Source organism: Budorcas taxicolor, chromosome 2 (genome assembly GCF_023091745.1).
Source record: "Budorcas taxicolor isolate Tak-1 chromosome 2, Takin1.1, whole genome shotgun sequence".
Lineage (NCBI taxonomy): Eukaryota > Metazoa > Chordata > Mammalia > Artiodactyla > Bovidae > Budorcas > Budorcas taxicolor.
The window spans coordinates 6,270,893-6,290,385 of NC_068911.1; the positions used below are offsets into that span (position 1 = coordinate 6,270,893).

The following is a 19,493-nucleotide window of genomic DNA, read 5'->3' on the forward strand; positions in this document are numbered from 1 at the left end:
TGAAAGAAATCAAAGATGACACAAATAGAGGGAGAAATATACTATGTTCTTGAATTATAAGAATCAGTAGAGTAAAAATGAGTATACTACCCAAAGAATGCTCAAACTACTGCACAACTGCACTCATATCACATGCTAATAAAGTAATGTTCAAAATTCTCCAAGCCAGCCTTCAGCAATACGGGAACCATGAACTTCCTGATGTTCAAGCTGGTTTTGGAAAAGGCAGAGGAACCAGAGATCAAATTGCCAACATCCACTGGATCATGGAAAAAGCAAGAGAGTTCCAGAAAAACATCTATTTCTGCTTTCTTGACTATGCCAAAGCCTTTGACTGTGTGGATCACAATAAACTGTGGAATTTTCTTCAAGAGGTGGGAATACCAGACCACCTGACCTGCCTCTTGAGAAACCTATATGCAGGTCAGGAAGCAACAGTTAGAACTGGACATGGAACAACGGACTGGTTCCAAATAGGAAAAGGAACACATCAAGGCTGTATATTGTCACCCTGCTTATTTAACTTATATGCAGGGTACATCATGAGAAACGTGGACTGGAAGAAACACAAGCTGGAATCAAGATTGCCGGGAGATACCACCTTTATGGCAGAAAGCGAAGAGGAACTAAAAAACCTCTTGATGAAAGTGAAAGAGGAGAGTGAAAAAGTTGGCTTAAAGCTCAACATTCAGAAAACGAAGATCATGGCATCTGGTCCTATCACTTCATGGGAAATAGATGGGGAAACAGTGGAAAGAGTGTCAAACTTTATTTTTTGGGGCTCCAAAATCACTGCAGATGGTGGTTGCAGCCATGAAATTAAAAGATTAAAAGGTTTCTCAAGAGGCAGGTCAGGTGGTCTGTTATTCCCATCTCCTGAAGAAAATTCCACAGTTTATTGTGATCCACACAGTCAAAGGCTTTGGCATAGTCAAGAGAGCAGAAGTAGATGTTTTTCTGGAACTCTCTTCCTTTTTTCATGATCCAGTGGATGTTGGCAATTTGATCTCTGGTTCCTCTGCCTTTTCTAAAACCAGCCTGAACATCTGGAAGTTCATGGTTCCCGTATTGCTGAAGGCTGGCTTGGAGAATTTTGAGCATTACTTTACCAGCGTGTGAGATGAGTGCAATTGTGAGGTATTTTGAGCATTCTTTGGCATTGCCTTTTTTTGGGATTGGAATGAAAACTGACCTTTTCTAGTCCTGTGGCCACTGCTGAGTTTTCCAAATTTGCTTATTGTCTCTATTTCATTAGTTTCTGCTCTTGTCTTGATTACTTTCTTCTTTCATCTAGATTTAGGTTGAATTTGCTCTTCTTTTTTCAGTGAGTTAGGGTGGAAAGTTAGGTTCATGACTTGAGATCTTTGTTCTTTTTAAAAAGTAGACATTTATAGCTTTAAACTTTTCCATGAGCAATGTTTTTCCTATATTTCATTCATTTTCATAAGTAATAGTTTCATCTTTCTTTATTTCAAAGTAATTCCTGGTTTCATTTTTTATATAGTATACAGCTCATTGATTATTTAGGAGTGTATTAATTTCCACTATTTGTGAATTTCCCAATTTTTGTTATTGATTTTTAATTTAATTCCATTATGGCTGAAAGACGCATACTGTTTTATTTCTATTCTGAATTGTTATCTTGAATTGTTGTTTGAATGAAACAGTTAATTAGAGTAGCAGACTATTGTGGTTTATCCAAAGAGACTCTAATCAAATAGATTAAAAAACTACCAATTTAAGGAGTATAATTCTGTTTCCTTGATCATTCCAAAAGGCAGAAGGGACTACTGATTTCACTAGTATAGTGAAGGCCCCATAAGTGGACTTGGCCTTGCTCAGTCACTGGCTTGGAAGTCTGAGCAAAGGTCACAATGGGAGTGATTCTGATCTTTCTCTGATAGATAGAGCAAATTATACTTGCTGTGTAAATTTTGATTTTTTTACCGTGCTTTTCTTTTATGTTTTCTCTTCAGCACTCTTTCCATTCCTTATCCCAATCTTTGAAGTATTAAATATCAGCATGTTTCCAAAAAGTGCTGTGAATTTTTTGGCAACATCCGTAAAAAAGATAAAAGAAAGTCGCCTCAAAGATATTCAAAAGGTAAAATCTGGTGGTGGTTACATGAGGGTGTTCACTTTTTGAAAATTTATTTACCTCCATACATATGATTTGTGTACTTCTCTGCAGTTTTAAAAAGATAGGTAGAGAAGTATAGATTTTAGAACTGGGGAGTTATTAATATATCATTGTGGAGTGATGAGGAAGGTGGAGGTTGGGGAAGAAATAAGAACATGAGCCAGAGAGTGTTGTTTAAATTTAATTGTAGGCATGCATATTAGTATGTCATTGTATGAATATTGTTGAGATAAAAGCTTTACAACTTCCATTCAATAAACTGTTAAAGGATAAGAATTAGTTTAAAAATGATTTTACTGATATTGTAATTTCCCCAATGTTACACTGGTAAAGAATCCACTTTGATTCCAAGACTCCTATTTTATAGATTGTGCAATGAAAAGCCCCATCAGTCAGTTGGTGGAGTGACTTCTGTGTTAAATTGCAGCCCTCTCCTAGTCTGGCATGGGCAGGGGTTTTCTCTGGGCTGTGAGGCTGCAAGCTGTTTAACCCACCTTTGCCTCCATGAGGCCTGAGACACAAGCGTGTCTGCAGGTCAGGGGAACAGAGGGTTTTGTACCTAGGATGTCACTGAAAAGGGTCAAGGCCTTGAAGATGCTTCTATAACAGCTGCCAATATACTTTGCACCTGTGAGGGGATTAATTTGTGTGGTAATTCATTAGGAATTAAAATTGGAAGGAAAAGAAGGATCCAAGTTATGGAGTTTCTCCTGAACAAACAGGTGTGACAGGAGAGACAGCAGGCAACTCTTTGGCAAGGAAGCTGTTTCAAAAGCCAGAGAAACCAAAGATCAGAGAGAGTGAGGACCAGAAAGCACTGACATGATGGCGGGTTTCTGTCTGGGAAACGTCATGTTCTCCAAGGTCTGTAGGTGAATGTTGGTTCACTGAAGACTCAGGCAATAATAGTCAGACTTCTGCTCTTTAAGGGGCCATACTCTCAGGAAAGAGGTTAAATACTGCACTCCTGATTTGTCTATAACTTCACAAGTAACTTTCTTTCATAGAAATTCTTTTTGCTTACAGCCACGTGTGGATTTTCTTCAGCTGATGATTAACTCCCAGAATTCCAAAGAAACAGACAATCATAAAGGTAATCAAGGAGAGCTTCAGAGGGGCCACAGTGGGGAGATGCAGAGGTAGGGGCCAGTTCTGAAAACGTGCAGGAAGTTTTCCAGGCAGATGGGAATTTAGGCCAAATTGAAGAAAGACACTTGTGCAGAAAGAAAGAGTAGACCATGGTACTTCCTAGAAGTTTGCAGGCACAACTTTGTTCAGAGCTTGAAGGGCAAGTATAACAAGGATGTCATGCAGGAAAAAAGACACAGCTGTGTATAACGGACTTTTGGACTCAGAGGGAGAGGGAGAGGGTGGGATGATTTGGGAGAATGGCATTCGAAAAAAAAATAAATAAATAAAATAAAATGGGGATATATATGCTTTAATATCTCCAGGCTAAAATGTTTTAAATTATACCATTTTTGAATCATTCTGGAATATAGTGTACTTACATAATGTCATCAGACTGGATATATTTAAGTAAATGTTTAAGTGTAAAAAAAAAAAAAAAAAAAACAAGGATGTCATGCCCAAAAGTCAGTTATGGTGTGGATCACTACAGCTGAACCTCTGGGGAGCTTAGTTCCAATATCAATTCTCAGGCTCCTCCAGACCCACGAAGTCAGAACCTCTGTCTGAATATTTGCATCAAGGCTTTATCCCTTCATTCATCAGGGGGCACATTGCCCCAGTGTTGGTGACCTTAACTTGGAACACTTTTAAACTTGTTTTCACCAGCTTACTCTACTGTAAAGTATTATTTTTTTCCCCTTTGTTGTTAACACGTAATTTCTGGGAGAAGACTTTGAGACTGTAAATATTCTATTCCTCTTCAAGTTGTCACCCACTGGACATTCATGGATGTCACCCATTCATGGATGGCTTTTGACCGAAACCATTGTTACTATGATGATTAAAACATGCCTTTCTAAACCCATCATTCTTCTGTATTTATGAGCTGATGTTGTTTCATAGGGAGAGCTCTCCATTCTCCCCCAATCATTTATTTGTTTATATCAGTATATCTCATGAATAGCTATCTTACTCTCTCACATCACTCTTCACTGTGATTACAGATTTGCTCAGGTTTGTCCACTGGAGCCCTTTCAAGTGGGCTCCTATATACATACTACTTTTTTCTCCTGAAAAGTGTTCTCAATAGGCCATTTTATTTTGGCATAAATTAAAAAATCTTGGTTGAAGAGTACAGAGTTTCCCAATATTCATTCTGCCCCCACCTACATATAGCCTTCCTCAATATCTGAAGTCCATACTGGAGTGATACACTTGTTATAATCAATGAACCTACACTGATACATTATTATCACCCAAAGACAATAGTTCACACCTGGATCGAATCTTGATATTGTACATTCTATGGGTTTTGATAAATGTATAATGATGTGTGTCCACCACTGTGGTATACAGAGTATCCTGTATCCTTTTCATTTATCATTTTCCAAGAACTTCCTCATTTCCTTATGCAAGGCATTCCAGCTTTCTCTTCTATTTCCCCTGGAATCAGCCATTTCTTTAAGAAGTTCTGGTTCCATTTAGTGAGAAATAATGGTATTTAGAACCCAAAATTTGGATTTTCAAAATGTTCATTGCTACTAGGGTTTCTTTGCTTCTAGATAATCGGTGGACAACTTTCAGAACATCAACTACTTTTACCCAGGTGTAAAAATAAAAAAGATTTCTATATCTACCTCAAATCACTGATATAAACATGTTCTCTCTCTCTCAAACAAAAAGACCCTGGTGTGTTTTAATTCCATGACATGAATACTCATACATGATTAATTTGAAGCTACCAATGGATTGATAACCTCACAAAATTTGTGATAACTTGTGATAACCTCACAAAATTATTAATTTTATAAAATTGGTTCTTGAAAGCAGGGATAAACTCCAGCCCATTCTCAATATGTCTATTCTTGTATGTACACCTACTTATATCTATCTATTATTATCATTTATCATTTTTCCAAGTACATTATTCAGTATAACGTTCTGTGATGAAGGATATATTCTATATCTGCTCTGTTCAATATAGTAATCACTAGACATAAGTTTCTGTTGAGTATTTGACATGAGACTGAGTGAGTGAATGTGAAGTCACTCAGTTTTGTCCGACTTTTTGCGACCCATGGACTGTAGCCTACCAGGCTCCTCTGTCCATGGGATTTTCCAGGCAAGAATACTGGATTGGGTTGCCATTTCCTTCTCTAGGAGATCCTCCCAACATGGGGATGGAACCTGGGTCTCCCGCATTGTAGGCAGACACTTTACTATATGAGCCACCAGGGAAGTCCCATGACATGTGACTAGTGCTACTGTAACCTGAATGATAAGTTGTATTTAATTTTAATCAATTAAAACTTGAAGACTCATATGTTAGCACAACTCTAAACTTTGAGTATTTTGTGGTTTATGCTAATTGGAGAATGAATTTGATGGTTGAATTTATCCATGATAACATCACACATAACATCATTGGGGAACTAGAACTGTCTAAATCTTTATTACACTCATTTTATATTGCTTTTATTGTTAGTCAGTTGGTTGGGGCAGGTACCACGTTGAGTTGAGTGCTCTAAGTAACAAAGGTCCTACTTCAGTCCCATCAAATAGCTGAGAGCCTGAGCATGCTTGGTCTCTTGGGAGAAAATAAAAATGGAGACCAGTGTATAATCACAGGGCTGTTTGATAAGAATAAAGAGCAGAAAGAGGGGATGTATACTGAGAGGATGACCTTCAGGCTGGAGTTGAATCAGCATTGCTAATTCTACTCTCTGGACCTAATTTTTCTATATTTCACATTGACCTATGTCCTTATATGCACACATTCTTTCTTCTGCTATTTTAACGCCACTGATTAGACTAGGATCATCACAACTCTTTAAGCTTTTTGTTGATTTCTGTAGCTTCTATACATATCTCGATCATCCCCTTGAAGGCTTGTGCCCCAGGTCTTGTATTACCTGATGATTCTCAAGGGCATAATCCATACTTCTCAGGCTACATTGTGTTCATACATCTCCACATCTCATGATTGGAGTTCATATGTTGTTTCCATAGTTCTGAATTTGTATTAGGCTTCTGGATCCTGCTCATGCTGCTGGTCCATGGACCACTCTGTGAGTACCAAGAGTTTAACTGTAGCCCAGTATTGTACTCTCATGTTCCTGGAAATGTTTTGATAAAATATAATTCAATTTCCCCTATCATATAGCCTTAGTATCATAAATCTCTTAAATCAAGCTGCACCTTAACTAGAATAATTTAAAGTATTCTAGAAGGCCAAAAGTCCTCTCTACACATCTGTGTCTCTTTTGCTGTCTTGCATACAGGGTCATCATTACCATCTTTTTAAATTCCATATATATGTGTTAGTATATTGTATTGGTATTTTTCTTTCTGGCTTACTTCACTCTGTATAATCGGCTCCAGTTTCATCCATCTCGTTAGAACTGATTCAAATATATTCTTTTTAATAGCTGAGTAATACTCCATTGTGTATATGTACCACAGCTTTCTTATCCATTCATCTGCTGATGGACATCTAGGTTGTTTCCATATCCTGGCTATTATAAACAGTGCTGCGATGAACATTGGGGTACACATGTCTCTTTCAATTCTGGTTTCCTTGGTGTGTATGCCCAGCAGTGGGATTGCTGGGTCATAAGGGAGTTCTATTTGCAATTTTTTAAGGAATCTCCACACTGTTCTCCGTAGTGGCTGTACTAGTTTCCATTTCCACTAACAGTGTAAGAGGGTTCCCTTTTCTCCGCACCCTCTCCAGCATTTATTGCTTGTAGACTTTTGGATCGCAGCCATTCTGACTGGTGTGAAGTGGTACCTCATTGTGGTCTTGATTTACATTTCTCTAATAATGAGTGATGTTGAGCATCTTTTCATGTGTTTGTTAGCCATCCGTATGTCTTCTTTGGAGAAATGTCTATTTAGTTCTTTGGCCCATTTTTTGATTGGGTCGTTTATTTTTCTGGAATTGAGCTGCATAAGTTGCTTGTATATTTTTGAGATTAGTTGTTTGTCAGTTGCTTCATTTGCTATTATTTTCTCCCATTCAGAAGGCTGTCTTTTCACCTTGCTTATATTTTCCTTTGTTGTGCAGAAGCTTTTAATTAAGATGGTAATGATGACCCTGTATGCAAGACAGCAAAAGAGACACAGATGTGTAGAGCGGACTTTTGGACTCTGAGGGAGAGGGAGAGGGTGTGATGATTTGGGAGAATGGCTTTGAAACATGTATACTATCATGTAAAAAACGAATCACCAGTCTATGTTTGATGCAGGATGCAGGATGCTTGGGGCTGGTGCATGGGGATGATCCAGTGGGATAATGTGGGGTGGGAGATGGGGAGGGGGGTTCATGTTTGGGAGCTCATGTACACCTGTGGCGGATTCATGTCAATGTAGCCAAAACCAACACAGTATTGTAAAGTAAAATAAAGTGAAAATAAAAATTAATAAATTAATAAATAAAAATAAAAGCAAAAAAAATAAAGTTCTTATACATCAATTGATATTCAAGTTCTTCATGACTTAAAAAAACCTATAACACTCATCCTCTGTGTATGAACTATTAAGTGACAGTCACCTTAAGACTAGCTTTCTTTTCTTTTAAAAAAAAGGATGTAAAAGACACTAAGAATGAAACTTGCATGACCACCTTTGATTAAGAAACACTGTCTTGATGGGAAACACGTGTATACCTGTGGTGGGTTCATGTTGATGTATGGCAAAACCAATACAATATTGTAAAGTAATTAACCTCCAATTAAAATAAATAAATTTATATTAAAAAATAAAATATTCTAGAAGGGAATGCTGCTCCATTTTACTTAGAGCTAAAGTTCTTTTATAACTCTCTAAGGGACACGCTGATAACACTGAAAATGTTAGAAGTGCTATCTCTTGAAATACCCAGCTGTGTTGGTGGGGGTGTGGAATTGCCAGGAACAGAGGGCCAATAATAGTATAGACCTGGGAAAAGCTCAATTAAGACAGTTCTTGGCTTTTTCTCGGCTCTGTGAGGCAGACACAGAGTAGAAATCACTCTCAGTTTGAGTCTAAATTACTTTTACCTGATCTCCCCTAGGGGTTTGGGAGTTTCACTGGAATGTCTCATCATTTAAACTGTGATTTTTACATTGCCATGCTTTACCTAAAATGTCTTGACTTTCTTTTTAGCTCTCTCTGACCAAGAACTCATGGCCCAAAGTATTAGCTTTATTTTTGGTGGCTATGAGACCACTAGCAGTACTCTTTCCTTCATTATATATGAACTGGCCACTCACCCTGAGGTCCAGCAGAAGCTGCAGGAGGAGATTGATGCGACTTTCCCCAATAAGGTGGGTGATGATACCTGGAGAGAGAGGGGGAGGGTGAAGCCTTCGCATGATTGTCTTCTCTCCACTTTTCAGGAGGTTTTGCCCAAAGCATAAGCATCAAATCATTTACCTCCATTCCCAGGTGGTGCAGTGGAAAAGAATCCAAACTAACAGCAAGCACTTATTTCTCTGGTGTCTGCATTTGTTGTTGTTCTGTCGCTAAGTCATTTTGGACTCTTTGCCACTCCATGGACTATAGCACACCAGGCCTCCCTGTCCCTCACTATCTCCTAGAGTTTGCCCAAGTTCACAGTGTCTGCATATTTATCTATTGATATTGGCTGGACTTGCTGTGATCTGGGTGTTGACTGATCTAGGCTGGCCTTAGATAAGCGACTGGACAGACTCAACTCCACACATGCTCCTCACGTGTCTCAGTCTCCATATGTCTGCTTCTCGAGGCAGTGGTAGATATCATGAGCAAGAGGCCTAATCCCATGGGTGACTTTCAAAACTCTGCTAGCATTACATTTGGTGAATATTCCACAGGTTCAAAGTGAGCCACCTGACCAACCCGAGTCAGAATGGGAGGGCGTCGCAGAGTTAATGGCAAAGGGAGTGGACAGAGGAAATGATGGAGAATTGGGACCATTAATTCACTCTACTGCCCTGTATAAACTTTAGACTAGGTGAAGCCTGCTGTACAAGAAAGGATATACGGTAGGAAACAGAGGACACGAGTATGAGACCTGACTGGTTTTGGACAAGTCTTATGACCTTTCAAATCCTAGGTCCTTCAAATACTTCGTAGGGCCTGCATTAATTAGAGATGATATTTCTTCTCTGGTAAAGCCCATATTGGGAATCTTTTGATTACAAGAAGATTGAAAGGCTGCTAACAGACCAAGGCTAGCTAAGGCATTGCATTCTCTGCTTTACACCCACGGCTGATTCATGTGAATGTATGGCAAAAACCACCACAATATTGTAAAGTAATTAGCCTCCAAGTAAAACTTAAAAATTAAAAAAAGAATACTTATAATACTAGTACTATTGGCTGATATGTGCTTCTTACTTTATATGTCGGTTCTAAATACTTTCTATTTATAAATGCATTTAATTTTCAAGAAATTCTTTACAAGTCACGAGAGGCTAGCTTATGCCTCAGTAACAGACAAGCCTGGAATCTCGGGGCTTTCATAGCACAGTTTTCCATCAACCCATGTGTACACACTGAACATGGATTGTTAGTGGAGGATGGAGTGGACAGCTCTGCTTCACAGAGTCACTCAGGAAAACTGAATCAGAGCCTCTACCTTATTGTAATTGCCTTGTCAGAAACATGAGGCCTTCTTGTCTTCTGTGGAATAAGGAACTCAAGAGTTGCTTACTGGGTTTTTAACTGATTTGTCTCTGAACTGAGATAATCACCTCAGTTCACAGCCTGTTGGCAAGGATGATTTGGCCATAACCTCAAGTGGATGGGATACATGGGGCCGATATGGATGCTGGGCGAGCAGTGAGTGTCTCTGCCACACAACCCTCTGGAGGGTCAGCTCCATCTGTCTCCATGTAACGTATGAGAAACCTGAGCTACAGGGAGATGAAATACTTCCAGACACTAGTCATGTGCATGGTGCTGATCTAGTCAAGCTGTGATCCGGGGTGTTGGCTCCTGAGCCACTCTTACCCTCTACAATGTTTCTCCTTAAATATATATAACCCCACGTGACAGCCACGCATCACCTCCAGTGGTTTCAGATCTCAGCCCAAAGTAGAGTTATTTGTGATGTGTGGAGACCTGGACCCTGGGGCTGCAATGGCTTGTTTAGACCTTCAGACCTTAGGGTCACACCTGTAGGGATAATAAGAGACTCTTCTAGCAGCAGAGGTTGGGGTTCTGATCCTCTTTAACCTCCCTGCCTCTGAAATTGTGTTCCCAATCGTACTCTTTATTTGCAGATTTGGTTTAGAAAGGAACTCGTTTCTCCCCAATTATTTATAGAGTTTTCATATATTGTTTCCAGACTGTATGTGTGTGTGATGAAGAGAATGAGCAGTCAGGAGTCTTCAACTAAGAATAGGGGATTTGCTCTTTTACACGTTCTTGCCTTGGTACAGTTGTGCGGCCTCACTTTTTAAAAGAAATGCTGACTTTGGACTTTTTCACTTAAGAGTAAGGGTCCTAGTCTGTCAGTCATGGTTGTTTTCATGAGAGAGAAAATACACTCCTTGATAACCTGTGGTGTTTCATCTCAATGGGCATTGAGAGGTCAAAGGACATGATAGTAATGTATGTAAATGCTAAGGTCCTTTACCAACTTAAATTATTCCCTGGAGCTCCTAACATTTCAATAGGCCTACATAGATGGAGTTGAAGGTTGATCTGATATCTTAATTTATCAAAATCTATTTCTTTCTTCCCAGGCGCCTCCAACCTACGATGTCCTGGCACAGATGGAGTATCTTGACATGGTGGTGAATGAGACTCTCAGAATGTTTCCAATCGCTGTTAGACTTGAGAGGTTCTGTAAGAAGGATGTGGAAATCCATGGGGTGTCCATTCCCAAAGGCACAACAGTGATGGTGCCAATCTCCGTGCTTCACAGGGACCCACAGCTCTGGCCAGAGCCTGAGGAGTTCCGTCCCGAAAGGTACAAGACCCCAGGGAAGGGGACCCTCTCTGATCTAGTTGCTCAGAGCGTATTCTGACGACTCTCATTATGGGTGACAAATATGTGACTATACAATCATTTTATTTTACATCTTTTTATTGTTAAATGTCTTTACTTTTTCCAAGAATGATATTTTTTGATTAAAAACTTTACCAACCATAAACTAAAAAAGAAAAAAAGAAACAGAAAATTTTAGTTGTTCATTTCTAAAACCTTAAGCTTTGTTGTTGTTTGGTCACTAAGTCGTTTCCGACTCTTTGTGACCTCATGAACTGTAGCCCACCAGTCTCCTCTGTCCGTGGGATTTCCCAGGCAAGGAGACTGGAGTGGGTTGCTATTTTCTTCTCCAGGGGATGTTCCCAACCCAGGGATCGAACCCATGTCTCCTGCATTGGCAGGTGGATACTTTACCACTGAGCCATCAGGGAGCTCCAATAGCTTAAGATATGCCTCATTAATAGTGCAATGAAAGTCCTGAGGACATTTTTCTATGCATATACAGATTGTTAAAACTTAGAATGACATTATATGTAGTTTTATTTTTCAATTGCTTACTGTATTTAACAGTAAAGTATAAATGGAAATCTGTGTTTTATATATATATATATATATGATTGTTACACCTGCTATAATTTACTTGACAGCTATATTATTTTAAGTGCATTGGTTTTTATTTCCTTTAAGTCTTTCTTTCTATTCTCTTTAGCTCTTTGAATTCATCACTAACGTTCCCACGTTTCCGTTTCTTTAAACATTGGCTGCTGTTTCCTCTATTATTATTGTGGGACTGTAGGTTGAGGACCTAGTAGTCTCATCCCAGGTGGTTCCAGCAGCCTCAGTGAGGAGGGAGGAGACATAGGTGGCCTGGTTCTGTCTGTGGCTGTAGACCTGGGCCAGCTCGTTTTTGCCGCCATGTTTTTTGACCTTCCAAAGAGAAGTCCTCTGCTCTCTAGACATCTAGACAGCCCCGTTGGAGAAGTTAAGCGTTGTCTCTGGGAATTCAGAGCCAGGTTCTGCTTTGGGCACAGATGGGACTCTGGAAATAATTGATGCTCTCCCATTTATTTTATGGTGAACAAAGTTTAGATTGAACATTTTAGGGCACTGTCTGGGATCTAGCATTTTATGAGCCCCTGACTATAAGCTCCCTGACAGCAGGGACTGTGTCTCGTTCACCCTTTTGTCCCTAGTACTAGCATAACCTGTACACTTAGCATTGTTGAAAGAACAGTCAGAGTCCACCAAGTCCTCTGTTCTGGACCAGGGAACTTCTGTGTCTGCCTCAAGCTCAGCAACTTCCCCTCCTGCAGCGTCAGAAACCTAAAACCAGAGACCACTCACTGTACTTCCCTTTGATTCACTCAGCTGTCAAGCAGAGAGTTAGTGCTCACCTGTGTGTGTCAGGGTCTGGTCGAGGGAGTGAGAAATCCAAATGTTAAAGCCAATTATAAAGAGTTTTTGACATATACACAGTATAGTTTATAGGCACAAGTTTTATGAATCATGTTTAATGTATTCTTCCAGAATATTCTTCCAGAATATTTTGTATAATAGGGACTCTTTAAAATATATACAACCACAGTGTCATTATCACTTCTCCAAATCCAAATTTGAGGAGTCAAATTTGAGTAAAGCAGAGGTCTGGCCATCAGGGACTTTATTGGTTTGTGGAACAGACAAGGAAATCAGTGATTGAACCAGAGTAGAGTTGAGTCATATGCCCTCATCAATCTACTGACCTCAGCAACCTCTGTGTATGGGAGAGAGAGACATACCCACACAAGAGGAAGCAAAGGGAAAATAATAGAAAACTAACAACTGAAATATTCAGAGACATTTTCCCTGCTTCCTTTGTCTCTGAGCACATGACCAATGTCAGTGTTCGTGGAGGCAGGAACCCACTCTTCCTGCAGTCAGTCTCATTTCCTAACTGCCTTTCAGAGCATGAGCATCTCATCACCCTGAATGTCAATTTCATATTTAAAGATACATTTTCTTTAAACATCCTTCATCTCATCTGCTCATCAGGACTGAAAGCTCCTGTGGGGTCCGGGGAATGGGAAGGCCCAGGGGCTTACCTTTCTCACAGCAAAATCAGCACAATAGGATTCAGTCACCCGCCCACAGGAGTCTCCCTTATGCTACTGGGTGAAGGTTTAAGTTAAAATCTCACACCTGGAGCTCCTGTGATTTTTCTGTTTCATTCACTTGTTTCATCTACTGTTGTGGATTCAGGTTCAGTAAGAAGAACAAGGACAGCATAAATCCTTACGTCTACCTGCCTTTTGGAACTGGACCCCGAAATTGCATTGGCATGAGGTTTGCAATAATGAACATGAAACTTGCTATCGTCAGAATCCTACAGAACTTCTCTTTCAAACCTTGTAAAGAAACACAGGTTAGCAGTTCATTATTTGCATAAATACTGTTTTATTGTGAATTTTTTAACTGAGGTGTATCTCTCTGTGTCTACAAGGTTGTGATCTATTCAAATAATAATTTAGCTTACTAGAAAGAGAATCTGTCTGAATCCATCTGTGACCTTTAACTGTCTTTCATCTCTGGGGGGCTAAGTCTGTGGCTTCATAAAGACCCAACTGTAAAGTCATCTAGAGTCAAGGCAGTTAGCACGACATGACTATACAAAGTCAGTGAACTTGAGCAACTTTTAAAATTTGGTGTCACATCCACTGGAAGGAAGGAAAATGTCGTACAAAGTCGTGAGAGCAGTGATGACATGTCATGACTTTTCAGTGATGCCCCCTCCACTGGAACTTACAGAAGCTCTCCTGACAGTGATTCTCAGCCGCTATTTGTGTAAAGAAATTACTGGGGAGCAATATCCCTATGCCAAGGTCACCTCAGACTCTCTAAAATAATTCCCCCATAGTGTAGTGTCAAGGGCTCCCCCACTCCTCCTCCTGTGCAGCCACAGTGATCCCTGAGTGAAAGCATTTCTGCCAGATGGGAAGGGCTCCCACAGCCCTTCACCTGCCAGGGATCCTGCTGCCATCCAGCTGGGCTCCCTTTGCATTCTCAGAATGACTGTGTGTCCCTCCTGTCCACCCTACAGTCCATCCTCCCTCTTCGAGTTCCAGTTCAGTCCCGCGCCCCTCCATGCAGCCTGCCCGTCCAGGCCAGAGCCCACTCTCCCCTCTGCTGTGTTTACAGGTACCACAGGCTGGCATCATGGGTCCTACCACCTAACTATACTTTGTCCCTGAACCAGCCAGTTTGGTTCCTTTATTTCCTTGTACCTAAAAAGGTCTTTAACTCTGTCCCCTCATTTATTCCTTCCGTAAATGCCCAGTGGTGCCTTGATGTCATAGGGCAAATGTTTAAGGAGTGACTTGCAGTTGATTAGAGCTCTTGGATGCAAATTTGGAACAGTTTGAATTTTAAAAATTTATCAAATGTCATTTGTGTTCTTGCTTGTTTTATGTGTGTCTACCTGCAGGGAAAATACATACCATTTGAAAGTTTAAAAAAACAACTTGTTACAGTTATAAAAAGACCTGGAATCTCTGTCTGAGGAGCACACAGAACAGTTGGCATTGATTCATCTGAAGCATGGCCCTAAAATAAGGCTTATTTCTAGGAGTCATACATTTAATAAGCAACTCCTCCCTTTGAGTAGTTTTCTCAGGGAAGAGGATAGAGATGTTTCCATTTCACTTGTGGATGTCCTGTAAGTGTGTACACACAGGGGACTCAGCCCTGAGAGAAAGGGGGCCTCAGGCACCCCTGGGAAGGGCAGATGCCCCTGCAAGCTCCACCCAGTCCCCCATGGGCTGGGGCTTCTCCCTCCACAGCTCCTTGCTTGTCCTTCAGTCAACTGAGGTTAGAAGGTCACTCTGTTGGTTCCCCAACCCAGAAGGAGTGACTGGGTGAGAACAGGGCTAAAAATCTCAGACAAACCCCTGTAGGTCATCAGAACTTCACCGTTTGCCCTGCCCTTGGCACCAGGGGATGTTTAAAAAAACAGTCTTAATGCTTCATAGGCATAGTGCTCAAATAATATTTTGTGCAAGAATGATGGATGAATGCTTTCACTATCCAGTCTTTACAGAAATTACAGAGTAAGTACAGAGAATCAAAGATAAAGAAGGGAAACTGGATGCAAGTGATCGAAAGGTACAAACTTCTGGTTATAGATAAATAAGTACAGGGATATCATGTAAAACTCAATGCTTATAGTTGACATTTTTATATAGTAGAGACAGTAGATCCTAAAAGTGCTCAAAAGAGGAAAACAGTTATTTTTTCCTTTTCTGTCTCTTATGAGTGGTGGATGTTAACTAAACTTATTGTGGTAGTAATTTCACATATATGTAAGTCAAATGTTTTTACCATTAATCATTTATATCTCAGTAAAAGAGGAATTAAAACAACTTTTAAAAGTGAATAGTGAGTACTAGAAATGACTTTATGCCCATATATTTTATAACAATGGTTAAATAGACCAGTTTTCTGAAAGTCATATAGTGTTAAAGTTTAATCAAGGAAACATTGACAGCCTGTCCATCCCTATAGCTTTCAAACACATTGAATTGGTAGTTTAAAAAACACCGAAGATACATGATGCTAAAAGTAGCTTGTATATTGTAAAGCACTGTTGTCTGAAATGCATCTTGTCTACTTTGCTTCTCTTGTTGGCGGTGCTTCATTCATTGGTTCTCTTAACTGTTGCAGATCCCCTTGAAGATAAACAGTCAAGGACTTTTAAGACCGGAAAAACCCATTTTTCTGAAGGTTGTGCTCAGAGATGAGACCATAAGTGGAGCTTGACTTCCCTTAAGGACCTGGGCTTTGTTCTTCATAGAGCTGTGTCCCACAATTTCAGGGGACTTGATTTACTTTGTGGTAAAACTCAGAAATAAAGATGGGCTTCTTCTATTGTACTTGCTGGATGACTAGGGTATCTGCACATTTGTTTAGCTTTCTCAGTGTCTGTGTTTTTATATATCGTGTAACGTGAAAGAGGTGACTAATGAGGGCTGGGTATGTACACTCAGCTTATCTGATTCTCAAAGGACCATCTCCACCCACACTGAGTTAGTAACATCTACTCCTTCAGAGCAATGATCAAGAAAGGAAGTGTCTCAACAGTTTTATCAGTGAATTAATGAAAACAAGAAGTATTGTGGTGACTAAAGTTCTGACATGTTTTAATGTATCACAGGTTTTATTTTATATATTTCAAATCTAATATTCTATTGAGGAACTCTGTAAACATCTCTTTACAAAAGTATTAGGATACCATCCTACACTTTAGGGGGAATGTGTACAACTGAGTCAGGGAGAGCCAGTGACTAAACATGGCCATCACAATTCCTGGTGGGTGGGGCCTTTTTCAAAACTGCTATTTGATATATTACATAGGTAAGAATTATTCCACAGTGTTTTGCCCATTTCTCAGAAAGTATGAAAGTGAAAGTTGCTCAGTCATGTCCAACTCTTTGTGACCCCATGGACTATACAGTTCATGGAATTCTCCAGGCCAGAACACTGGAGTGGGTAGCCTTTCCCTTCTCCAGGGGATCTTCACAAACCAGGGACTGAACCCAGGTCTCCCGCATTGCAGGCAGATTCTTTACCAGCTGAGCCACAAGGGAAGCCCAAGAGTACTGGAATGGGTAGTCTGTCCCTTCTCAAGAGGATCTTCCCAACCAGGGTCTCCTTCATTGCAGGTGGATTCTTTAACAACTGAGCTATCTTTCACGGTTTAAATCTACTTTTTTTGAGCACATATTTTGTATCACAACAAATGCACATATAATTATGTTATTAGTTTTGATGACAAGTTTTCATCTCATCTCCCCTGATATTTCATGAAGGCAGGAAACAGGTTTTCTTGAAGTGTGTTTGTTTTCTACCCTCAATTCCCAACTGTCTTAACATAATCAACGTGGAATAAAAGATGGTTGATTGGTCAGTTGATTGGGGAGAAAGACTACAGTCACTGGTCAGTTTCAGTTGATATCAGAAGCTGCACACAGCCCTTCCTTCCCCTTTTCTGCCCCTCCCATCCACAACCCCTTCCTTGCTAGGGATTTCCTGGATAGTCCAGTCCTAAAGCCACTGGGGGCACACAGAAGGCTGACAGCCTTAACCTCCAGGGTGTGGGCAGAGAAGGGGGGCTCAGTGGCTCCAAGTTGGAGATTGAGGAGGGATGGTGTCCACAGAACAGCAGCCCAGCCTGGGTATGGGTGTCCAGGCAAGGAGCAAAGAGTGTCTGCTCAGGTGGGTGGCCTGGCCAGGGCATCCCGAGCCTAAACAGGGTGTGGAGAACCACGGAGGGTGAGGGGTATATCAGGACTGGAAAAACGCTGAGTGGCAGTAGCTACACAAAGGGAGATTCATTAAGCAAGACACGTTTTTCCCTGTTAGAGAAGGGAGACCCTGGTCCAGGAAAGGGGACACCAGAAGAAACCCCGCGGAGTCAGAGATTGGAACTGCATGTATCAGTGAACATCCTGCTTTTCTTTGTAGACAGATGACAGCTAGTTAGTTGGATGATACACTACCGATAGATAGCTGACATGGATAGATAGATGATAGATGTAGATAGGTAACCTGCGTCTGTGTGGTGGGTGGGGAAGGTAGAGTTGGAGGTCCTGCTCAGGGCCCTGAGCTCGTACAGCTGGACAGATCCCCCACCCCAGCCCCAGTTAGAATCCAGGACATAATGTCCTGAACATTTATGACTCAGTGGCTCCTCACACAGCAGGTGGAAAAGGAGGCATTTAAACATGATTAGAAGGAAAAGGTAAAGATTCAGAGTCAGCAAACTCCCAACCTTTTATTTATTTTTCAACTACAACTTGAACTCATGTCTCCTTTTGCTAACAAACAATACAGTTCCTAACTTGTGCTTACTCTATAATGCTTGCCCCTTTTGGCTACTACTTGAACTCCTATGAGCTCTTGCAAGTGAACATTTCTAGAGGGTTTGCTAAGGATCAGGTGTGTGACAGGCAAGGTCACATGTTCTCTTCCACCAGTGACACCAGAACTCTTATCGCAGGTTCAGGCCCCAAGCTCCTCAGGTCTCTGATCTGGGCTCCTATAGGAAGGGGAAGACATAATCATTAACCTTGTTTCTAAAGATCAGGCAACTGAGGCTGAGCACGTTTAAATAACCCACCTAGGGCCTACACATCAGTCACGTTCTATGGATGCCTTCTAGGCAGCTGTGTACACGGTAGAGAGAATAGGTGTCCCGGGAGCCCAGAGAAGCCTCCGGGACCTGGTGGACCAGGTTCCCAACCACACCCTTCACTTGCCCTCTCTGCCTCTGGTTGAATTCTCACAGATTATTAACTAATGTTGGTAGCACAAAGTCAAAATCCCAGAAATTTTACTACATCACAACCACCGGGATGGTTATTTTGTAAAAAGGGAAAACTGAAGTGTTGGTGAGGATGTAGAGGAAATGTGGAAACCTCAGCTGTTGCTGCCTGGTGAGGATGTAATGAAGCAGCCAGTGTGTGGAACAGTTTGGCAGCTCCTCAGGTCGTTGAGCATAGAATTACCAGCAATTGCACACCAGGGTAGATGCCTAAGAGAACTGAACACTATTTCTCAAACAAAGACATATGCCTGCATGTTCATAACACCACTCTCCACAATAGCTAAACGGTAGACACAAGGCAAACCAGTGGATGAATGGATAAACCGATTGTGATGTATCCATACAATAGTTGCTTCTTCAGTTATCACAGATGTGAAATACTAATACATGGTACAAGAGAGATTAACTTTAAAAATGCATAAATGAAAGAATTCAGAGACAAGAGACCACACATTACATGATTCCATTTATAGGAAGCATTTGGAAGAGGCAAATCCATGAAGTCAGAATGTACATGAGTGGTGGCCAGGGGCTGGGAGAGGACAGAGTAGGGAGGAGCTGCTTATGGACTCAGGAGTGCCCTCTGGTGGAATGGGAGCGCGCTGGAACTAGAGGACGTGGTGGCACGACACTGTGAATGTGCGAAATGGCCCCGAATGGTTGATTTATGCCGAGTCAGTGTCACCTTGGTAAACGTTTTTAATCTCAGGACTGTACCCTAACAAATTCAAGACAGGTCGCTGGCATGCCAGAAAGTCCTGTCGCTTTTCCCAGACATCCTACACATCCTTCAGCTCCCTGCTGAGCTGTCCAGGGTGGAACCTTGGCCCTAGAATTACAGAATCTCTAACTTGGCCTGTGATCTGATCACTTCCTTATTAACAGTAATAAAAATTGGTTGATTTAGA

At 40.9% G+C, this 19,493-nt stretch overlaps 2 protein-coding genes across 2 annotated transcripts in view; both read left to right on the plus strand.

The window, feature by feature from the left end:
• LOC128043215 (cytochrome P450 3A24-like) overlaps positions 1-16,019 on the plus strand; it is a 39,582-nt gene extending 23,563 nt beyond the window's left edge. The window contains exons 8-13 of the mRNA XM_052635500.1: positions 1,977-2,104; positions 3,167-3,233; positions 8,417-8,577; positions 10,984-11,210; positions 13,467-13,629; positions 15,924-16,019. Coding sequence (XP_052491460.1) covers positions 1,977-2,104; positions 3,167-3,233; positions 8,417-8,577; positions 10,984-11,210; positions 13,467-13,629; positions 15,924-16,019 — 842 coding nt within the window. The remainder of the gene's footprint in view (positions 1-1,976; positions 2,105-3,166; positions 3,234-8,416; positions 8,578-10,983; positions 11,211-13,466; positions 13,630-15,923) is intronic.
• ZSCAN25 (zinc finger and SCAN domain containing 25) overlaps positions 1-19,493 on the plus strand; it is a 430,575-nt gene that overhangs the window by 151,525 nt on the left and 259,557 nt on the right. The window lies entirely within an intron of this gene.